Source organism: Aotus nancymaae, unplaced genomic scaffold, assembly GCF_030222135.1.
Source record: "Aotus nancymaae isolate 86718 unplaced genomic scaffold, 86718_ANA_hifiasm-v0.15.2.pri h1tg000002l, whole genome shotgun sequence".
NCBI classification, from domain to species: Eukaryota; Metazoa; Chordata; class Mammalia; order Primates; family Aotidae; genus Aotus; species Aotus nancymaae.
In genome coordinates, this window is record NW_026988413.1 from 19,806,898 (window position 1) to 19,829,373 (window position 22,476).

The following is a 22,476-nucleotide window of genomic DNA, read 5'->3' on the forward strand; positions in this document are numbered from 1 at the left end:
ACCAATCCATATAATTAATGGGGTTTTTAAAATGGGTTTTTAAAGAGATGTATGGGAAACTGGGGCAAGTTTTCCTGGAAAATATAAATAACTTAAAAACAGACTAACTTGGGATATGATTTAGGTGATGATGACCAGATGTTCTTCTTAGCGATCAGTAGATGTTAAGACATGGGTTAGAATTGTGGCCAAAAGAACATAAATGGTAGAGGAGATGAACATGTCTGTGCTTTTGGCAGGATCACCAACCCATGCTGTCATTACTAAGAGCTGGTATTTTGTTTAAGTGCAGGAACTGGATATTCTCAAATAAGAAGCCTGAAGAGTAAGACATGATTTTGGCATTGTTCTATGTGTTTAGTTTCTCTCCCTGTTCTTCATTTAGTTGAGACCATTTCTAAGGGCTCACTTGGACTCTGAATCATTACATAGGCTTTGAATTGATAGCTTCCAGGTGGGGTCATTCCTTACTTTCATTAGAGACCAAACCAATCCAATTTTCTTTTTTCTGCATTTTTATTTCTCTTGCTCTCTCTCTTATTTCATTTTTTTTTTCCTTAATGAAAGAAAGTTCTCCCTCTAGTGAAACAGAAAATCTTGCTGATCAAGGGGCATATGAAATACTATAAAAAACTTACCTGTAAAATCTTGAGGGTTAAAACACTTGTCTTTCAGAGAAGATAGGTACAGTTCAATATGGGACACAAACTGGATAATTAGCTGCAAACATTTCCCGTCTTTATTTACTTTAATATTTACCTGACACTTGAGTTGCAGAAGGAAAAGTGGGAGAACCAGCCATTCCCCTTCTTGCATTTTCCACGTGCTTTCCTAATTGTTCTAACATTGAACTGAAGCTTAAAATCACATTCGTTTTGCAGTTTTAATGCAGGATTTGAGGCTGCGGAGTTCTTTTCACTCAGCTTGCAGCGGTAACAGCCAGAGACCCAAAGGACTCTAGGAAGGAAGGTTAAAGCTTACATGTGCATCTGTGTGTCTGTGTTTTCAGAATGGTCATAGTAAAGATGTAAGCGTTTATAGATGAAATGAGAACTTGAATCATACTAATATGCATTTTTGTTGTTGTTTTCCTCATCTAGGCCAGCAATAACCAAATGGGTCACATTGCCCTATTTTTTTATATGACTTTTGTAAAAAAAAAAAAAAAAAAAAGTCTGTGTGTGCATGTGTGTGCATAGAGAAAATAGGGTAAAAAAGTTAAATATTCATTTTACATTACAATATTGGTTTGCTGAATATAAATTCTTGAAAAAATGTGCATCCACTGATTAAGTTGATTAGACATTATCCTTACAATTGAATTTACTTTCTAAGTTTGCTTAGTGAACTATTCTTTGTAACTATTGCAAATATATATCCCTCAGCTTAACAAGTTCCTATTACTACAGCATCTATGAGAATGGTCCTTATTTAATAATTTGTATTTATAGCTCTTATTTCTTATCCTATTTATAATTCTTGAGAAAATTACTTGATTTTAACTTTCACTAATGAATTAATCCAATAATTTCCTGTTCTTTCTACATAAGCACCCTCTACTTGAAGTCATGGCTGATCTGTCTCCTAGGGACTTCTTCAGAGCTAAGGGTCTGGCTTTAGGTTTAATGTGTCTCTTTCTGCCTGGCCACACACAGTTTTGCTTCTATCTTTGTTTATCATTGCAGCTCCCTCTGAATGTTTTCAATAACTACTTCAGCCTTGGATTTGATGCTCATGTCACACTGGAGTTCCATGAATCCAGAGGTGAGGACAACGTCCCATTTCCATCTCCCAGGGAGGAAGTTTCTAGCAGGTGTTTTGCTTGTTCCCTTTTGTTTGTATATCACTTACATGTTTACGGTGGGCTTCAGTGTTGTTTCACTCTAACCTTCAGGATGACTCTGGGAGCTAGACAGGACAGGAACTTCTTACAAATGGCACCCTGAGACCTAGTTGTCCAGGGTCTCAAAGATAGTAAAGGAAAGGACTAGATGTGTGTTCCAGGTCTCGGGATTCTTTAAGTTCTACTGAAAATTTTGAAGTGAGTAAACTACTAAGAAGTGATAGAGACTATTACTGAAGCCACTAAGATATTCTTTAGCTTGACAAAACATGATTAAAGTGCAACACTACGTAACCAGAGCCATTGAAATATGGTAGCAAAAACAAAAAGTCCTCTCTGTGTGCATAAAAGAAACAGCAGGCATCTTAGAACAACAGAGGAGCTATAGGTAGTTTAGGTTCAAAGAATAGGATGTAATGGTGATGGGATTAATTAGGAAGGTACTAGGGACCCCACTGGATGATACAGAGGTGTGAATGAGACCATGTTATGATTTCAGCTACTAAAAGAGATGGAGTTAAGATTAGGGGAACAAAACAATTTTTGAATGAAGATGAAATAATAATATGCTATTAAAAATTTCATCAACATTTTCCCATGCAATTTAGAACTGAGAAAGTTTAGGGTTTTTTTTTCCTTTCTTTCTTTTCTTTTTGTACTTTTTTATTGCATTTTAGGTTTTGAGGTTCATGTGAGGAACATGCAAGATTGTTGCATAGGTACATACATGGCAGTGTGATTTGCTGCCTTCCTCCCCATCACCTATATCTGGCATTTCTCCACATGCTATCTCTCCCCAACTCCCCACCCCCGCTGTCCCTCCCCTATTTTTTGTACTCCCAATTGATCTCTCTTTCTGTCTTTATCTCTCTCTCAACTCTCTTCTTATTAATATAGCTATACTATATATCTATGTCTATGCCTGTATCTATATCTGTACCTAGTTCCTTCTGAATATATTTGTATATAACCAAAACTATGCTAGGATGTAGATTAGTAAGAGACTTGTGAGATGAAAGTCATAAATGAGGAAGTACTTTACTTTTTTTCCTCCAGGTTATGGAAGAGAGAAAGTGGCTTTAAATCATAGCATTTGAAATAACAGAGTACTAAAAGCTAGAAGTCACATTTTTAGATTCTGGAAATAACACATGAAGATTGTGATAATGCACTTATGAGCTGGAAGTCAAGAGTGGTGCCTACAGGATTAAAAACCACTAAAATATAAAATACAAGCAAAGAACAAATCTTTAAAGTTCCTTACTGGATTCAGCAATGTTAGTAGACTTTGACCTTTCTGGTTTCACAAGGTTTTGAGAGGACAGGCTCTGTAAAGGTCAAGTTCTGTGCCAAGCAAGAACGATAGTGTTTGAAGAGAAAGCCATAGTTTGGTATTCCTCTCTGATTAGCCAGAAAGTCACAACTAGAAGGGATGATTGCTAACAGGACCTCAAATATCCTGAGTCAGAAACACTACCTCTTTCCCCCTCCCTGCCTTAGACAGTTCTTGGATATTAGGTATTCAGAGGGACCTACCTTAGGACCACCATTTATGATCCGTTACCCTTCCTATATTGAAGGAGAGTTAATTTGGGAAGTAAATGGGGGATTTTAAACTTCATTTCTTACCCCATTTTTTTGTTTCATACAAAACTTCTTAATAATACTTGTAAAGAAACACAATTATCACTAATACATGAATTTCCATAAATAGGCATGAAAAGAGGTCTAAATGAATATGTGGCCAACAATGAGCTCATTCAAGTGAGGCTCATACTTAGTTTCACGAATCCAGAAGTTTTTCTAATGAGTCACTTCTTTGTACTATGATGAAGTTTCTATGCATCAGAGTGAGAAGGGAGCTGGAAGAGACCCTTATGTGGAAAGACCAGGCTTAGAAGGAAAGTCTTTTGGGGAAAGTGATTTTTTTTTTTCTTTTATTTTAAGCTGTAGGACTGTTTTAGAGTGGAATAAGCAAATTGTTGTGTGTATGAACATGTACATTTATACGTGTGTGATTATAAAACAATTGTTTAAACGATGTCAAGCACTAATCTTTGTATAGTTTTTTGCTAAGGCTTATTGTGTTTTGATGCAGTATGAAATGGAATTGTAAACATTTTCCCTGCACTTAAATCAGAGCCTTTGAGGAAAATCAGCCACTGAAGGGCTGATAAGGGAAAAACTATGTTGATTAAGAATAATAGACATAATATTCATGCAGGTGAGATAGAGATGGTAAAAAAATAAATATAAGATATTGAAATCAGATTTTGTTGATACACTTAGACAAGAGGTATGGACTTTTCAGTATCTGTTAATCTGCTTTTTTTACATTAAATTACAAAATGTTTGTCTATGAAATATGTAATTAAGCGGCTAGGTTTTTTTTTTTTTTTTTTACTGTTTCTGTTCATTTCTGTTTTTCTCGTATTTATACCTAGTTAGTCAAGAAATCTTAAGCTGTAGAAGAAAAAACAGGATAAGCAACTCCACAATTTTAATTGTGGCAAGCTTACTTATTTTGTAGGTAGATAGTGAGCAGCTGTTCTCAAACCAAGAAAACTCACAGCGAGACTTTAAACCGTTTTCCAACACAAGTACTGTTTGCGGCTTCATGTATCATTTGCCGTAAAATACCTGGAGGCTAACGCAAAGGCTCGTCAAAGTCGTTATGAAAACATAAGCTTGGATAGTAGAACCTACGAGGTATTAGCCAAGAAAATACAATACTTTTAGATTGAGAATTATGCCAATACATCTACATAAAAATGGGCAATTAATACAAATCTCATTAAAGAAGAATTTTTAAAAATTTAACTGTGGAAAGAATTTTTAGCACAGATATAAATATAGCCCATCAAATGGACAGTTCTCAGCATAGCTACATATATTGTATTTCTTTTAGAAGGAATAATTAAACTGACATTAATTTCATTTTTTGTATCTACTTTATTCCAAACACAAATCAAACTCAAAAACATGTTTACATTTGGAAGCTGCATACCTAGTTTATGGAAGTCATGCCCTCTGAAAGTCAAATAATCACTTCTCCACCTCCCTCCTCATTTTCCTGTTATCCCAGCTCAATATCCCTGCAAACCCTCCAGTTTTTACAGAGCATCCAAAGTGCTTCAGTCTTTTGTTTTGTTTGAGACAGTCTTGCTCTGTCACCAGGCTGGAGTGCAGTGGTGTGATGTCAGCTCACTGCAACCTCTGCCTCCCGGGTTCAAGTGATTCTCCTGCCTCAGCCTCCTGAGTAGCGGGGACTATGGGTGTGCACCACCACACCCAGCTAATTTTTGTATTTTTAGTAGAGATGGGGGTTTCACCATGTTGGCCAGGATGGTCTCGATCTCTTGACCTCATGATCTGCCCACCTCGGCCTCCCAAAGTGCTGGGATAACAGGTGTAAGCCACCATGCCCAGCTGCGTGCCTCAATCTTAATGTGCTTGAGAATCACCTGGAGAGCTAGTTGAGCCCCCCCACAGATGTGTAGTCTCCACACTGAGTCGTTCTGATTCAGTAGGTCTGGCGAGGGCCTAATCATTCGCATTTTTAACAAGCTCTCAGTTAATGTCAATGATGCTAGTTTGGAGCTATGCATTTATAGTCCAGGCTTGCTGTCCTTGTAGCACTGGGCCACTGTACTAACTGGCCTGGAACTGGAGGAAAGATGATAACCAAACCATGGAATCTATTGGATCTGTAGGATAGGAGGGAGTTGGGGAGGAAGTAGGAGTGCTAATCTAAATCACTACCTTTAATAAAGTCTCCATAACAAAACTACCTTTCCTCTTTCACAGAAGCAAATCCGGAGAAATTCAACAGTCGTTTTCGAAATAAAATGTTCTACGCAGGGGTAGGTATACATTTTATTTTATAATCACTACCTATTACTTAGTGCTAATTCACTGTGAGTAATAAAGTTGTAAACTACATTAGAAATAATAACATATGCATCTCATTTATATATGTCTATATATGGTTACTGTTTAATGTCTGGGCTTAAGAATGAAAGTGAGGTGTATTTCTTAAGTTAGCTGTCAGAAAGAGAGTTGGTGTTCCTCATCTTGAGCTTTTAAGCAAGACCTGAGGCTTCATGTTGCACAAGAGAGGATGCTATTTAAAGAGTGAAGTGAAAAACAAACATCAAAGCCAATGTAAGAAATGGGGGAATTGTACAGACTGAGGATGTTTGAAGAATCTTAGGTAAGAATGTAGTTTTCACCAGGGAGTGCACATTGACATTTGGATGAGAAATGAGCAGAACATGGGATGTTTTTCATGGAAGCATACATGAGATTAAAGGTGGTGCCTTCTTTTTCCTGCTTTTCTTTCTCAGGCACATTCATAGAAGTAAATGCCATCCAAAATATCAGTAAAGTACAGTTTTAATTTATGCCACTGGATGGGGAAGTTTAAATAAAAGGCATTTGGAAGCTGCATATGTAGTTTATGGAAGTCATGCCATATGAAAGTCAAAGCAAATAAGGAAACCGTAGTGGAAAGACTGTATCAGGACTTAATGGACAAGCAGAGTGGTCAGAAAGGTAGTCAAAATAAACCTTCAGATGACCCTCAGAATTGCCCACTTTTTCACCCTCATTCTGTGCTCTTAAATTTTATAGTGGAACTATGAATTATAGCTTGGAAACAAAGAGAAAAATTTCAGCTTGACAACTACTGCCCTGCTTTACTTTGGATTCTGCAGAAAGAGAACTTGTTTAGAATTTTTGCATACTTTGGAATCATTGGAATCTAGAATGTGGAAGCAAGGATTTGGTATAACCGTGTAATTATGAATTTCTTCTTCTTTATTTCCCTGTGGTATAGGCAGCTTTTTCTGACTTCCTACAGAGGAGTTCTAGAGATCTATCCAAACATGTTAAAGTTGTCGTAAGTATTGAATACGTTGCCTTATTTCATTTGAATATGAACATGAATGCCACAAAAGGTAAACTCCCAAATACTTCATGTACATAATCACTGGACTATATGGAACTTTAGAGATCATTTTGTGTAGTTCATTCAACCTACACTTATTACATGTCAGGCACTGTCTTAGTTGCTGAGGATGAAGAGAAATGAAAAGACTAGTTTTACTTCTGAAGAAACTCACAGTTCAGTTGTAAAGAAGGTCACATAAGTCACTTCAGAACAATAAAATAAATGTTATTCAACTATGTATACAATATGGTTGTGGCACAAAGGCAAAAGTGATAACTGGCTATGGTGGGGTCAGGAAGACCTTTATCAAAAAAATGATGTCAGCTGGATCTTGAAGAATAAATCAATACTCTCCAAACAAGTATCTTTATTCCAGGATAGTCTGAGGAGTCTCTGTGTTAGAACAAAGTGTTGATTTCATTGTTTTATGGAGACTCACTCTTTCACCTGGTCAAGGTTCCTTACCACTGGTTGGATTATTTTTCTGTGTGCTGTTTCTTCCTGGGTGTCTATATCGGTTTTGGAAATATACTGCTTGGGGGCAAGGGAGAGAGAAATTTATCTTTCTGTAGATGACACTTTCAAAAATAGAATAAAATCAGGTATTAAGAAAGACATTAAATGTTTCCTTATAGTAACCAAGTTAAAGAAGGAGCTCACATGGCTTTGTTGCACATAGTTGTATAAGTAAATGACAGAATGAGAAAGAAAGGGAAAAACATATATAGATGGAGAAGAAGGGATGAGAATATAGCAATGCTTGAGTTCATCATGACATAAGTAAAGAATAAGAATAATTTTGATGGGCCGGGTGCGGTGGTTCATGGCTGTAATCCTAGCACTTTAGGAGGCTGAGGCCAGTGGATTGCCTGAGCTCAGGAGTTTGAGATTAGCTCAACACGGTGAAACTCTGTCTCTACTAAAATGCAAAAAATTAGCAGGTATGGCAGCATGCACTTGTAGTCCCAGCTACTCGGGAGGCTGAGGCAGGATAATTGCTTAAACTCGGGAGGCAGAGGTTGCGGTGAGCCAAGATTGTGCCACTGTACTCCATCTTGGGGAACAGAGAGAGACTCTGCCTAAAATAATAATAATAATTTTGACAAGTGAGAATGGAACAAAATATATACATGGAAATAGAGAAAAATATATGATCTTAAGCTAATGAGAATATAAAGAAATATAAGGACCATGAAAATATAAAAATAAAATGGGAAATCACTGGTAAAGCATGTATAAGATGTGAATCTCCTAAATCAGTTGAAACAAGAGACAAAGCCCTTTACCACTGCTATTAACAACCCTTGCATCTCTTTCAGATGTTTAAGTTCTCATACAATAAAAATAAAAAGCAAATATCTTTTAGTGGTGGAGACTCTTGAAACTGAAGTATTGCCTTCTTAAAGCTAGATACGAGAACACGTGGGGTCCGTTGAACTATGAGGATTATTATTTCGATAAAATTGTGGCTATTAAATTTAAGTAGCAGCAGCCTTACATTAAACTTCCCCTATTTCTTCAGCTGCCTGCTGCCTAGCCACAATTAAACACACTTTTGAGTATATTTTACATTTAAAGGCACATCCACAATACCTGCCAGGAGACCCAGTGAGTGTTGACCGGTGGCCATATGGAATGGCAGTGCACCATTCAAGTCAATGGATTGATCTCAAACTCTGTACACTTCCTAACTGCTAGAGAGTTTCCTCTCTCGTATCTGGCAGTAGCCTTGATGATACATGTCTCATGCATGGGTGACTTTATAGTAGAGTCTTAAGATGCTTGCAGAGAGGCTAAAATGGCAGCAAATAACTAGGAAAGATTTGATATCAGTCTATATATGAAATATTTAAAGGTGGAATATTTATACAAGTTATATCTTCTTCTCTTGGGAGGAGGAAAAAAGTCATTAGAAACTAGGTGTGAACATTTGGGATTTAACTAGGTCTACCTTTCCTAGGTATATGACTTTGGGGAAATTATTTAACCTTTCAGAGGAGTTTGCTTTCTTCGTCTGCCAAATAGGCATAACAAGACATGTCTTTGAGGCAATGGTTTTTGACCATTGTGCTGTGACATAGAGGGACACAAGGATATTTTTGCAATGACATCATTCTATGTTTTCTTGAGTGTCAGATGAAAAGGATGGAAGGTTAGTGAGAGTTATTGGGTGTATACACAACAGACTGTCTTTTCTTTGTCACAGGGTGAAGTGTTTCTAATGTAATAGATAATAATGTCTCATAGAGATATAAAATATGTATTTGAATACTAGACTGAGAAAATACAAAACGACAGTAAAAACCTACATATAGCATTGTTTGTTCCACTTTCCATATTTTCTTCTTGTTATTTATCAGTATATGAGCTTATACAAAGGCACATATTTTACATGAAAATATGTGCCTTTGTATGTAAAGTTGGGAAAAAGTTGAAAACTGCTATTCTAAAGGAATTATACAGTTTATTGCAATAGTATATTTAAAAAAAACTCTGAAAAGCAGTATACATTGTAAGGTATGCATTTTCATATGATTTGATGAGTTCCCAGAATCACTAACATGTTTCCCAGGAAGAAAAAGTAGAAAATTTAAAAATGAATTCTGTTCTAAATACAATAATATTTATTATAATCTTTCTGCAATGCAACCATAATGCTTTGTATGCTATTAATGTATCACATCCTAGGTTTTGGAAGTTTTAGTTGCTTACAACATGCAACTTTGACATTTGCAATGTCTACTTTTTTTATTAATTGGCATAGTCATTTATAAACTCATTTCAAGTTCTTAAATAAGCTGGAAGATGTTATGTTTGCTTAGTAGTTGAAAGTACTAGAAAAATACCTTTAATGTCTAGAATTTGATTACTAACTAAATTTGAAAATAGTTTGTTTAAAATTGTAAGATTTCTTGGAACCAATTCTTCGAGAATACTCACGAAAATTAGGCTGTATTGAAATCAACTGAGAAAAAAAATGCAGGTGCTCGAGACAACTTGACCGCTAGCAAAACCATTCTACTTAGATTGAAACTGATCCTAAAGAACTCTTTCAAAATTTGCAGGGAGCTTGGGAATGCTTTGCTCCTCTCTCCAAATGAGAAAGTAATGGGGAAATTCTGTGATAAGGGTATGAGGAAAGCAAATATGAGAGCAGACTTTATACCTTTGATGTTGGAAAAAGTCTTTGGTTATGATGAGAGTTACTCTCTTTTGACTTTTGTCACCAGTGGGAAATGAAAAAGGAACATGAAAGACTTTTCTTTGATTTATCAAATGATGATAACCTTGCAGAAAGCGCTACCTGATCAGGGAAGCCACGTACAAGTGTTGTTGAGGCCAAACTGATCTGAGACCCTTGATTCCCAGGGCCGTATCTAAACTCCAGGAAGGCAGTGAATCTTAGAAGTCCAAAGTCTGTACAAGATTAAATTTGTAAGAACAAATCACAAATGATGATAATACTAGTTTATAATAGATATCTTTCCAAAAGTTTGTGCTACATATACTTTTTAAAAAAAGTCTTCAGGCCAGGCGTGATGGCTCACACCTATAGTCCCAGCACTTTGGGAGGCCCAGGCGGGTGGATCATGAGGTCAAGAGATCGAGACCATCCTGGTCAATATGGTGAAGCCCCATCTCTACTAAAAATACAAAAATTAGCTGGGCATGGTGGCGCACGCCTGTAATCCCAGCTACTCAGGAGGCTGAGGCAGGAGAATTGCTTGAACCCAGGGGGTGGAGGTGGCGGTGAGCTGAGATCGTGCCATTGCACTCCAGCCTGGGCAACAAGAGTGAAACTCTGTCTCAAAAAAAAAAAAAAGGTCTTCAAAGTAATTAACATTTTTTAATAAAAACTGTCTCAAAAAAAGAAAATCAATCATTATATTTGTGACTTTGAATCAGATAATGATGGTGGTGAATACTACTGCTTTAACTTGAGGTTTTCCTTTTCATTCTTTTAAGTGTTCATAAATCTTTTAATATTGACACCATCAGCCTAGATAACTAATAATCACCAAGTGTTAAGAATGATAGTATTTCTTTTGATGGTGAGACCAGAGAAAAAATCATTTTAGTCAAATGGAGGGTTTGTTCTTATATTCAGTGCAAACAAAATCAAGCTTTGTACTCTGGTAGAACCAGAGTATATTTTTAATCATTGTGACCGGCATTCACTTAAGCAGAGATAGAGCAAGGAGAAAGAGACAGTGGTGTCTACTATTGTCAAACTAGTTATCTTTGATAATTTTTTAGAATTGTGACTACTTCAAACCCCTTTTTCTGCTTTCATTGTTTCAGTGTGATGGAACAGATCTCACCCCAAAGATTCAGGAACTGAAGTTCCAGTGTATAGTATTTTTAAATATACCCAGGTAAGCTCTGTTCGTATTGTTTCCTTGGTTTGATGTGAACTCTGACTTGAGGTTATCTGGTTTCATAACAGAAAAGTTTTAGCTGTAAACAATGAAGATCAGTTATCTAAATGGGTTATTAAAGGTTTCTAGGTTTGATAATTCATTTTCCGATTTGGTTGATTTAGTGTTCTTTGTGGTAGGTGGGTTTGTGTGTCACATGACATGCATTGTCTGTACTTACCCATCTTTAAGAAACCCAGGCAACCCTCTTGAACGTCTTAATTTATTTCTAAATTACTGTTCTTCCCCTCCTCCCTCTCTAAGAATGAGAAAATTGAAAAATTATTTTTGTTCTCTGTTTCCTAAAAACTGTTTTAAGAAAACCATCCAGTATGATTCGAGTTGGAATTCATTCAGAATTGTTGCCAGATGATTGCTTTGAAAAAATAGGATCAGTTAGAATACTATTTTCTAGCCAGGATGTCAATTCCCATTGGTGCTATTACGCACCTCAGGAGAAAGGGATATTTAAGATAACTGGACTCAAAATAAACATATTATTTCAGTGTCATAAATTATGTTCTAGGCCTTGAAGCCAAGATTTTGGAAGGAATGGATCTATAACCATTTATTTGCCTACCAAACAACTCAGACACAAAATTTGCAAATACGTTGTATTTAGACTGAATTTAATTGAAATGAGAGTTGTATGTAAATCTGTGGCTAGGAAAACATATCATAGTCTCCTGATTATTCTTGGCAGTGCTCAGCATAGTCGGTTACAATTTTATTCCAGAAATATTTGCAACTTAATTGAAGTAGAAGGCCTTGATTTTCAGAAAGCATTGTTCATTTCTTTGCTTTTTTTATTTCTGTATCTTGTCCTTCCCCCTCTCTTTTCTTGCTCCTCCCTTTTCCATCTGTATTCTCCTTCCTCTATTTCTCAAATTTCTTCAGTTTCCCCTTCACTTTCTAATCTCTTATCTATATTTCATCCCTTCTCCATTCTGTCTTGTGAGTACTTCTTTCTTTCTTTATTTTTTTCTGAGACAGAGTCTTACTCTGTTGCCCATGCTGGAGTGCAGGGGCACAATCTTGGCTCACCACAACCTCTGCCTCCTGGGTCCAAGTGATTCTCCTGCCTCAGCCTCCTGAATTGCTGGGATTACAGGCGTGTGCCACCATGCCTGGCTAATTATTGTAGTTTTAGTTTTAGTAGAGACAGGGTGTCATTATATTGGCCAGGCTGGTCTCAAACTCCTGATCTCATGATCTGCCCGCCTCAGCCTCACAAAGTGCTGGGATTACAGGTGTGAGCCACTGCGCCTGGCCCCTGTGAGTACTTCTTATTTTGCTTGTGTATTAATGGTAAATGCTTCCCACTTCATTTCTCTGTTTATTTTCTACTGGCGTGTATATGTCTTCCTTTAAGACCAAATTCTGAAACCATCTATAGACAATTCATGATGTATCGTAGAAAACAGACATACATGAATCATAGTGAGAAATATTATAAATAATGAATGAGGAGAAAGTTGGATACCACAGGATACTTTTGTTACAAAAATATGGCCCATTTTCACAGCTTGGTATTTTGTAGATGACAAGAAGTGCATTTTCTTTTCAATTGGAAGGTGTGTACCAAGAATGGAAAACTGTTTTTATGTTTAATAAACATTAGGTCTAACTTCAGACTAACTCCTCATGATAGTCGTGAGAAGGATGGGACATACTTACTTCTGTCTCTAATCTTCTCTTGCAGATATTGTGCTGGCACAATGCCCTGGGGAAACCCAGGAGATCACCACGATTTCGAACCTCAGCGTCATGATGATGGCTATATTGAAGTCATTGGATTTACCATGGCCTCTTTGGTGAGCAACACAATTCTTTTATTAAAATGAAATGTATTTTATGTAACGTATATAGTCACAGACTACATACATCACACAATTAAAATGAAATGTACATATTAAATAATTAAAATGAAATTTACATCTTAAAATATATTGATGAACTGTATGTAGTCACAGAGTCTATTCAGTTCACAGGACTTTAGTATAACTTTTTCTCCTGCTTTGTCAAATTACAAACTTTATGAATTATAGAGTTGCTTAGGAAAAAACAGAAAAAGTCATCATTTATGTCACTAAGGAAACTGATGCACCTTTGTTTGAACCTCAGGAATAAATGAGTATCACTTTTTATTTTTTCTGATTAATTTTCTACCAGAATGAAAAGTTTTCATGCTAATTAAAAACATTACACTGGGCTGGATGCAGTGGCTCACGCCTATAATCCCAGTACTTTGGGAGGCTAAGGTGGGTGGATCACCTGAGGTCAGGAGTTTGAGACCAGCCTGACCAACATGGCAAAACTCCGCCTCTACTAAAAATACAAAAATTAGCCAGACATGGTGCACATGCCTGTAATCCCAGCTACCAGGGAGGCTGATGCAGGAGAATCACTTGAACCCAGGAGGTGACTGAAATTGTGCCATTGCACTCCAGCCTGGGCTACAAGAGCAAAACTCTGTCTCAAAAAAAAAAAAAATTACAGCATAGAAACATCCCAGCATTGGTGAATTGGTACAGAAGCCATAGCATTTTGTGCTTTTTTGGTTCACTAAGGACTTTTGTATTTAGGTAAAAAGGAAATGTAGAACTGTGGCAACTTGTGGATATCCATCTTACTTATGAATGAGATGGACATCTCTATTATCACAAAAACCTGAATATACAAAGACACCATTATTGTGATACTAGTGAATACTCAGTTGCCACGCTATCGAGATCACCTTGTATTTTAATTTTGTTTGCTTGCATTAAGGAAGGAAATTTATAGTGTAAGTATATTTTCAAGCAGGTTTTAGCCATGCATTTCTACTTGTTATTAAATGATGCCCTCAGTTAAAATTATGCTTAGTTATTTGTGTGTAAATCAGGCCATACTGAATTTGTAATGCAAATAAAAACAAAGCTTCTGCTTGTCACCTTTGGTTGGCACCTGGTTTGTGCTGTACCTTATACATGAAAGAAAGAAGGTTGTATTTCTTGTTCTAAACAAAGAAAAATAGGTCTCTTTTTTACTTATCTTGTCAATTCCAAATAATTCTTCCTCAACCACCTTGAATTAGTGAAGTTTAACAGAAAAATCTATTGTGCTTATGGCAAGAATCTTCATCACATGATTTTGTGATGGTCCTTGTTAAATCATCTCTAGAATAAAATAGTTGTCATGGTAGAAAAGATTGGACTGGGATTGACTTACTTTCCAATGTTGTAACACACATATAGCTGCTTATCTCCAGCACTTTTTATGTTTATTGCAAGTGAAGACACAAACCAAGAACAAATAGGATTAAGTTCCGGAAGGGTATATGCAAGGAAGAATTCTTGGAGACGACAAAGTCATGCCCATATATGATGGAAAAAACTCTCTAAACTGTCTATACATGGTTTACTTGTTCTTTGTTCACTGATCTAGTGAACGTTTATTGAGTGGTTATCATGCACCAGAGCCTCCTAGTCCTGCCTGTGTGGTAGAAGACTCTCAGGGATTGTTTGCGAGATGATGATGCCTTACCTAGGCCTGGAAGGCCAAGGGGAATATTCTATATTTCTCCATTGCTCTTGGGATCAAAATCTCTGTCCTTACTTGGCCTATAAAATCGAGGTTCTGTCTGGTTCTCTATCCTTTCCTGCTCTCATCTTTGCTTTCTAGCTCAAGTAGCTGACAAGTGAAGCAGAGCATCGAACCTCTCTTGCTTCTTTTGTACCACCAAGCCATTGCACATGTGCTCTCTCTCTAAAATATTCTTCAACTGTTTCTTCTATGCCTTCTCAGGCTAAATCTATGTCTAGTTCTTCTTATAGCCCTTTCTGGTTTTGGTGGTTTTTTTTTTTTTTTTTAAACAAATGTATACTTAATATAATTCTTATTATACTAATTCATATATTTACTGTAAGAATTAGAATATTACACTCATTATACAGGAGTAATACTGAAACTGGGTAATTAGTGGAGAGTTGGATGGAGGACTCTTTTGCAAATAGTGTACTAGGTTTATGACAAACCAATTCTTGAGCTGAAGATAAAAAGGCAAAGAAGCAGTCACCAGTACCTGAAAGAGAACTACTTGGAAAGGGTTACCTGATAGGAGTGATATTTACAAAGAGGAAGCGACCAAACCTTTGCTCGCCTGGCAGGGAGCAAGCCAGGAACATAAATACAGCAACTTCCTGCTTCACCTTGACCTCCAGATCTTCTGCTGGTGGTTCTATCTGGAGAAGTCTAACAAGAAGCAGAAGACATGTGAGCCTCTGATGCAGTCCAAATGGGTCAGCCTCGAAGGGCAGAAAAAAGGGCAGGGAAGGCTGGAGAGGCAGCCCAGGCAGTAAATGGTGGATACCCATCCGTTCACTGTGGGTGGCCAGTCCACAACAGGGAGCCTGCAGCATGCAGGTGGCAATGCGTGATGTGACTGACTGAATTTTACCAGAAGAAGAAGAATGGAACTTGGCATTCTGGAAAAACGAAAATTTACAAACATTTGGAAGTAGGAGGAATCATAGTGCTTTGTGGGAACTGTAAGTAGTTTCATGTAGTTTAAACGTAGGTGAAAAGAGAGCAATCTCAGGTGGTGCTAAAGAAGTGAGTAAGGGCCAGATCATCACAGCACTGATCTAGGAGTGTTTACATTATTCAGCATTCTTGGGGAGTTAGTTAAATATTTTTTAAAATAAATATTTATATGTGAAGATTTCAGTATAAAAATAGACAAAATAATACAACAAACTCCCAAGTATCATCACTCAACTTTTATAATTTTCAGTTTATGGACAACCTTACATGTGTCCCACTTACAGCCTCTTCCATGATATTATTCCGGAGCAAATCCTAGACATTTCATGAGTATAATATATGTCATATAGATGTCATATACATAGCATATATATCATTTTATTCATCAATAATTTGGAATGGACTTTTAAAAGATATTTGCTGTTATAAACACAACCACAATAACATATCTAAAAAATGAAAATAATAGTACCTGAATATCACTAAATATTTACTCAGAGCTTGAATTTCCAATTGTCTCACAAAAGTCGTTTATTTTCTTATGCAGTTTCTTGGAGTCAAAATCCAGATAAAATTCACCCATCGTGATTGGTTGATATGACTTTAAACTCTCCTTAGTTTCCCCTTCAACTCGTCCCCATTTATTTATTGAAGAAACTGGTCATTTGTCCTGTCAAGTTTCAGAGTCTGGATTTTGCTGATAGGATTCCTGAGGTATTTATTAAAATGTGCTTCTTTCTTTCTTTTTTCTGTATTTGATAGTTGGATCTACATATACTAGATATATTTTTCCCAAAATCTACTTTGAAAGCAGTATTTTCTTTTTCTAAAAGAGAATATATAATGTCTGTTTTCTTTCTCCTTTTTTCATGTTGGCAGATATTGATGGTCAATGTCTGGATCTAGCAATCATTAAGGGTTGCAAAATAATGATATTCTAATTCTTTTTTTTTTTTTTTTGAGATGGAGTTTAACTCTTGTTGCCCAGGCTGGAGTGCAATGGCGTGATCTTGGCTCACTGCAAACTCTGGGTTGAACCTCCCAGGTTCAAGTGATTCTCCTGCCTTAGCCTCCCAAGTAGCTGGGATTACAGGCCCCTGCCACCACGCCAGGCTAATTTCATGTGCATATATATTTGTACTTTAGGTTCTGGGGTACAAGTGCAGATCATACAGGATTGTTGCATAGGTACATATATGGCAAGGTGGTTTGCTGCCTTCCTCCCCCCATCACCTATATCTGGTATTTCTCCAACGTTGTCCCTCCCCTAGTCCCCCCCAACTGACCACAGTGTGTGATGCTCCCCTCCCTGTGTCCATGTGTTCTAATTGTTCAACAACCGTTTATGAGTGATACCATGTGGTGTTTGATTTTCTGTTCCTGTGTCAGTTTACTGAGAATGATGGCTTCCAGATTTATCCATGTCCCTAAGAAGGACACAAACTCATCGTTTTTTATTGCTGCACAGTATTCCATGGTGTATATGTGCCACATTTTCTTTATCAAATCTATTATTGATGGACATTTGGGTTGGTTCCAGGTCTTTGCTATTGTAAACAGTGCCACAATGAATATATGTGTGCATGTGTCTTTATAGTAGAACAATTTATGATTCTTTGGGTGTATACCCAGTAATGGAATTGCTGGGTCAAATGGTATTTCTATTTCTAGGTCCTTGAGGAATCACCACATTGTTTTCCACAATGGTTGCCCTAATTTGCACTCCCACCAACAGTGTAAAAGTGTTCCTATTTCTCCACATCCTCTCTAGCATCTATTGTCTCCAGATTTTTTAATGATCGCCATTCTAACTGATGTGAGATGGTATTTCAATGTGGTTTTGATTTGCATTTCTCTAATGAACAGTGATGATGAGCACTTTTTCGTATGTTTGTTGGCCTCATAGATGTCTTCTTTTGTAAAGTGTCTGTTCATATTCTTCACTCACTTTTGAATAGGCTTGTTTGTTTTTTTCTTGTAAATCTGTTTTAGTTCTTTGTAGATTCTGGATATTAGCCCTTTGTCAGATGGATAGATTGCAAATTTTTTTTCCCATTCTGTTGATTACCAGTTTGCTCTAATGATTGTTTCCTTTGCTGTACAGAAGCTCTGGAGTTTAATTAGATCCCATTTGTCTATTTTGGCTTTTGTTGCCATTGCTTTTGGTGTTTTAGCCATGAAGTCCTTGCCTATGCCTGTATCCTGATTGGTTGTGCCTAGGCTTTCTTCTAGGGTTTTTATGGTGTTACGTCTTATATTTAGATCTTTAATCCATCTGGAGTTAATTTTAGTGTAAGGTGTCAGGAAGGGGTCCAGTTTCTGCTTTCTGCACATAGCTAGCCAGTTTTCCCAACACCATTTATTAAACAGGGAATCCTTTTCCCATTGCTTGTTTTTGTCAGGTTTGTCAAAGATCAGATGATTGTAGATGTGGAGTGTAGTTTCTGAGGCCTCTGTTCTGTTCCATTGGTCTATGTCTCTGTTTTGGTACCAGTACCATGCTGCTTTGATTACTGTGACCTTGTAATATAGTTTGCAGTCAGGCAGCATGATGCCTCCAGCTTTGTTCTTTTTGCTTAGGATTGTTTTGGCTATGCAGGCTCTCTTTTGGTTCCATATGAAGTTTGAAGTGTTTTTTTCTAGTTCTGTGAAGAAGGTCATTGGAAGCCTGATGGGGATAGTGTTGAATCTATAAATTACTTTGGGCAGTATGGCCATTTTCATGATGTTGATTCTTCCCAACCATGAGCATGGAATGTTTTTCCATCTGTTTGTGTCCTCTCTTACTTCATTGAGCAGTGGTTTGTAGTTCTCCTTGAAGAGGTCCTTTACATCCTTTGTTAGTTATATTCCTAGGTATTTTATTCTCTTTGTAGCAATTGTGAATGGGAGTTCACTTTTGATTTGGCTCTCTGTCTGTTATTGGTGTATAGAAATGCTTGTGATTTCTGCACATTGATTTTGTATCCTGAGACTTTGCTGAATTTGCTTATCAGTTTCAGGAGATTTTGGGCTGAGATGATGGTGTCTTCTAAATATACAATCATGTCATCTGCAAATAGAGACAATTTGGCTTCCTCTTTTCCTAATTGAATACCCTTTATTTATTTTTCTTGCCTGATTGCTCTGGCTAGAACTTTCAATACTATATTGAATAGGAGTGGTGAGAGAGGGCATCCTTGTCTTGTGCCAGATTTCAAAGGGAATGCTTCCAGTTTTTGCCCTTCCAGTTCAGTATGATATTGGTTGTGGGTTTGTCATAAATAGCTTTTATTATTTTGTGATATGTTCCATCAATACTTAGTTTATTGAGTGATTTTAGCATAAAGGTCTGTTGAATTTTGTCAAAGGCCTTCTCTGCATCAATTGAGATAATCATGTGGTTTTTGTTTTTGGTTCTGTTTATGTGATGGATTATGTATATAGACTTATGTATGTTGAACCAGCCTTGCATCCCCTGGATGAAGCCTACTTGAATGAATAAGCTTTTTGATTTTCTGTTGTATTCTGTTTGCCAGTATTTTATTGAAGATTTTTCTGTCAATGTTCATCATGGGTATTGGCCTGAAGTTTTCTTTTTTAGTTGTGTCTCTGCCCAGTTTTGGTATTAGGATGATGTTGGTCTCATAAAATGAGTTGGGGAGGATTCCCTCTTTTTGTATTGTTTGGCATAGTTTCAGAAGGAACGGTACCAGCTCCTCTTTGTACGTCTGGTAGAATTCAGTTGTAAACCCGTCTGGACCTGGGCTTTTTTTAGTTGGTAAAGCTATTAATTGCTGCCTCAACTTAAGTCCTTGTTATTGGTCTCTTCAGGGTTTCAACTTCTTTCTGGTTTAGTCTTGGGAGAGTGCAAGTGTCCAGGAATTTATCCATTTCTTCCAGATTTACTGGTTTGTGTGCATAGAGTTGTTTGTAGTAATCTCTGATGGTACTTTGTATTTTTGTGGAATCAGTGGTGATGTCCCCTTTATTGTTTTTTATTGCATCTATTTCATTCTTCTCTCTTTTCTTTTTTATCAGTCTGGCTAGCAGTCTATCTGTTCTGTTGATCTTTTCAAAAAACTAGCTCCTGGATTTTTTGATTTTTTGAAGGGCTTTTTTGTGTCTTTATCTCCTTCAGTTCTGCTCTGATCCTAGTTATTTCTTGTCTTCTGCTAGCTTTTGAGTTTTTTTGATCTTGCTCCTCTAACTCTTTCAATTTTGATGATAAGGTGTTGATTTTAGACCTTTCCTTGCTCCTCATATGGGCATTTACTGCTGTGAATTTCCCTCTAGACATTGCTTTAAATGTGTCCCAAAGATTCTGGTATGTTGTGTGTTTGTTCTCGTTGGTTTCAAAGAACATCTTTATTTCTGCCTTCATTTCATTGTTTATCCAGTTGACATTCAGGAGCCAGTTGTTCATTTTCCATGAAGTTGTATGGTTTTGAGTTTGTTTCTTAATCCTGAGTTCTAATTTGATTGCTCTGTGGTCTGAGAGACTGTTATGATTTCCATTCTTCTGCATTTGCTGAGGAGTGATTTACTTCCAATTATGTGGTCGATTTTAGAGTAAGTGCAATGTGGTGCTAAGAAGAATGTATATTCTGTGGATTTGGGGTTGAGAGTTCTGTAAATGTCTATTAAGTTCGCTTGGTCCAGATCTGCGTTCAAGTCCTGGATTTCCTTGTTGATTTTCTGTCTCACTGATCTGTCCAATATTGACAGTGGAGTGTTAAAATCTCCCACTATTACTGTATGGGAGTTTAAGTTTGTTTGTAGGTCATTAAGGGCTTGCTTTATGTATCTGGGTGCTCCTGTATTGGGTGCATATATATTTAGGGTAGTTAGTTCTTCTTGTTGTATTGATTCTTTTACTGTTATGTAGTGTCCTTTTCTCTTTTGATCTTTGTTGGTTTAAAGTCCATTTTATCAGAGACTAGGATTGCTACCTCTGCTTTTTTTTTTTTTGGTCTCCATTTGCTTGGTAAATCTTCTTCCATCACTTTATTTTGAGTCTATGTGTGCCTTTGCATGTGAGATGGGTCTCCTGAATATAGCACACTGATGGTTCTTGGCTTTTTATCCAATTTGCCATTCTGTGTCTTTTGATTGGGACATTTAGTCCATTTACACTTAATGTTAATATTATGTGTGAATTTGATCCTGCCATTTTATTGCTAGTTGGTTGTTTTGCCCTTTGGTTGGTGTAATATCTTCATTGCGTCATTGGTCTTTACCATTTGGTTCTTTTTTGCAGTGGCTGGTACTGGTTTTTCCTTTCTGTGTTTAGTGCTTCCCTCAGGAGCTCTTGTAGGGCAGGTCTGGTAGTGACAAAAATCTCTCAGCAATTGCTTGTCCATAAAGGATTTCATTTCTCCATCACTTATGAAGCTTAGTTTGGCTGGATGTGAAATTCTGGGTTGAAAGTTCTTTTCTTTAAGGATGTTGAATATTGGCGTTCACTCTCTTCTGGCTTGTAGAGTTTCTGCCGAGAGATCCGCCATGAGTCTGATGTGCTTTCCTTTGTGAATGACCTGACCTTTCTCTCTGGCTGCCCTTAGTATTTTTTCCTTCATTTCAACCCTCGTGGATCTAACGATTATGTGCCTTGGGGTTGCTCTTCTAGAGGAGTATCATTGTGGTGTTCTCTGTATTTCCTGTATTTGAATGTTGGCCTGCCTTGAAAGGTTGGGGAAGTTCTCCTGGATAATATCCTGAAGAATGTTTTCCAGCTTGGATTCATTTTCTCCATCATCTTCTGGTACATCGATCAAGCATAGATTAGGTCTTTTCACATAATCCAATATTTCTTGAAGGCTTTGTTCATTTCTTTTCACTCTTTGTTCTCTTTTCTTGCCTTCTTGTTTTATTTCATTGAGTTGATTTTCAATCTCTGATATCCTTTCTTCTGCTTGATCTATTTGGCTATTGAAACTTGTGTATGCTTCATGAAGAGTTTTTCAGCTCCATCAAGTAGTTTATGTTCTTCTCTAAGCTGGTTGGTTATTCTAGTTAGCATTTTGTCTGACTTTTTTTTCAAGGTTTTTAGTTTCTCTGCATTGGGTTAGAACTTGTTCCTTTAACTCAGAGAAGTTTATTATTATCCACCTTCTGAAGCCTACTTCTGTCAGTTCGTCAAATTTGTTCTCCATCCAGCTTTGTTCCCTTGCTGGTGAGGAGTTGTGATCTCGTGGTGGGGGAGAGGCGTTCTGGTTTTTGATGGTCTCATTCTTCTTGTGCTGTTTTTTTCCCATCTCATTGGATTTATATAGTTTTGATCTCAGGTAGCTGCTTGGGGAGGAGGCCTTTCCCTTGTCTGCCTGCAGAGGCGCTGCTGGGCTGCCACGGGTCCAGTGGAGCGTCTGAGTCTTCTATTTACTCAGGAAAGTTAGGCTGGCTTCTGCAATGGTGGCTGCCCCTCCCGCCATCGAGCTGGATGTTCCCGGTGGCTCTCTAGGTGCAAAACTCCGGGATGAGAGTTTTTTTCAGTCTGCTGGGCTTTGTCGAGGGGAGATGGTGAGGATGGGGGAACCTGTCCTGCCGTATGGGCTGCTTCCCTGTTTTTAGTTCCCCTTCCCTCTGTGGGGAGGGTAGATCCGTCCCGTTGGCTTTCTGGCTTTCCGTCAGCTAGTGCTTCCGCCTAGATCTATGCTGTCAGCCCCGGGGCCTCCGGCCAAAGTTGCTGTTCTGCCTTGTTTAGGCAGCTCACTGAGGCTTTTCGGCCCGGTGAAGATCTCCTGTTCTGTGGCTTGTAGAGG

The 22,476-nt window shown here is 37.4% G+C and overlaps 1 protein-coding gene across 4 annotated transcripts in view; it reads left to right on the forward strand.

The window, feature by feature from the left end:
- Positions 1–22,476, forward strand: part of DGKI (diacylglycerol kinase iota) — a 445,642-nt gene that overhangs the window by 258,921 nt on the left and 164,245 nt on the right. For all 4 annotated transcript variants that reach the window (XM_064373122.1, XM_021674149.2, XM_064373130.1 and 1 more), the window contains exons 15-19: positions 1,686–1,764; positions 5,651–5,706; positions 6,681–6,743; positions 11,097–11,170; positions 12,915–13,026. In XM_064373122.1, the coding sequence (XP_064229192.1) occupies positions 1,686–1,764; positions 5,651–5,706; positions 6,681–6,743; positions 11,097–11,170; positions 12,915–13,026 (384 nt within the window). The remainder of the gene's footprint in view (positions 1–1,685; positions 1,765–5,650; positions 5,707–6,680; positions 6,744–11,096; positions 11,171–12,914; positions 13,027–22,476) is intronic.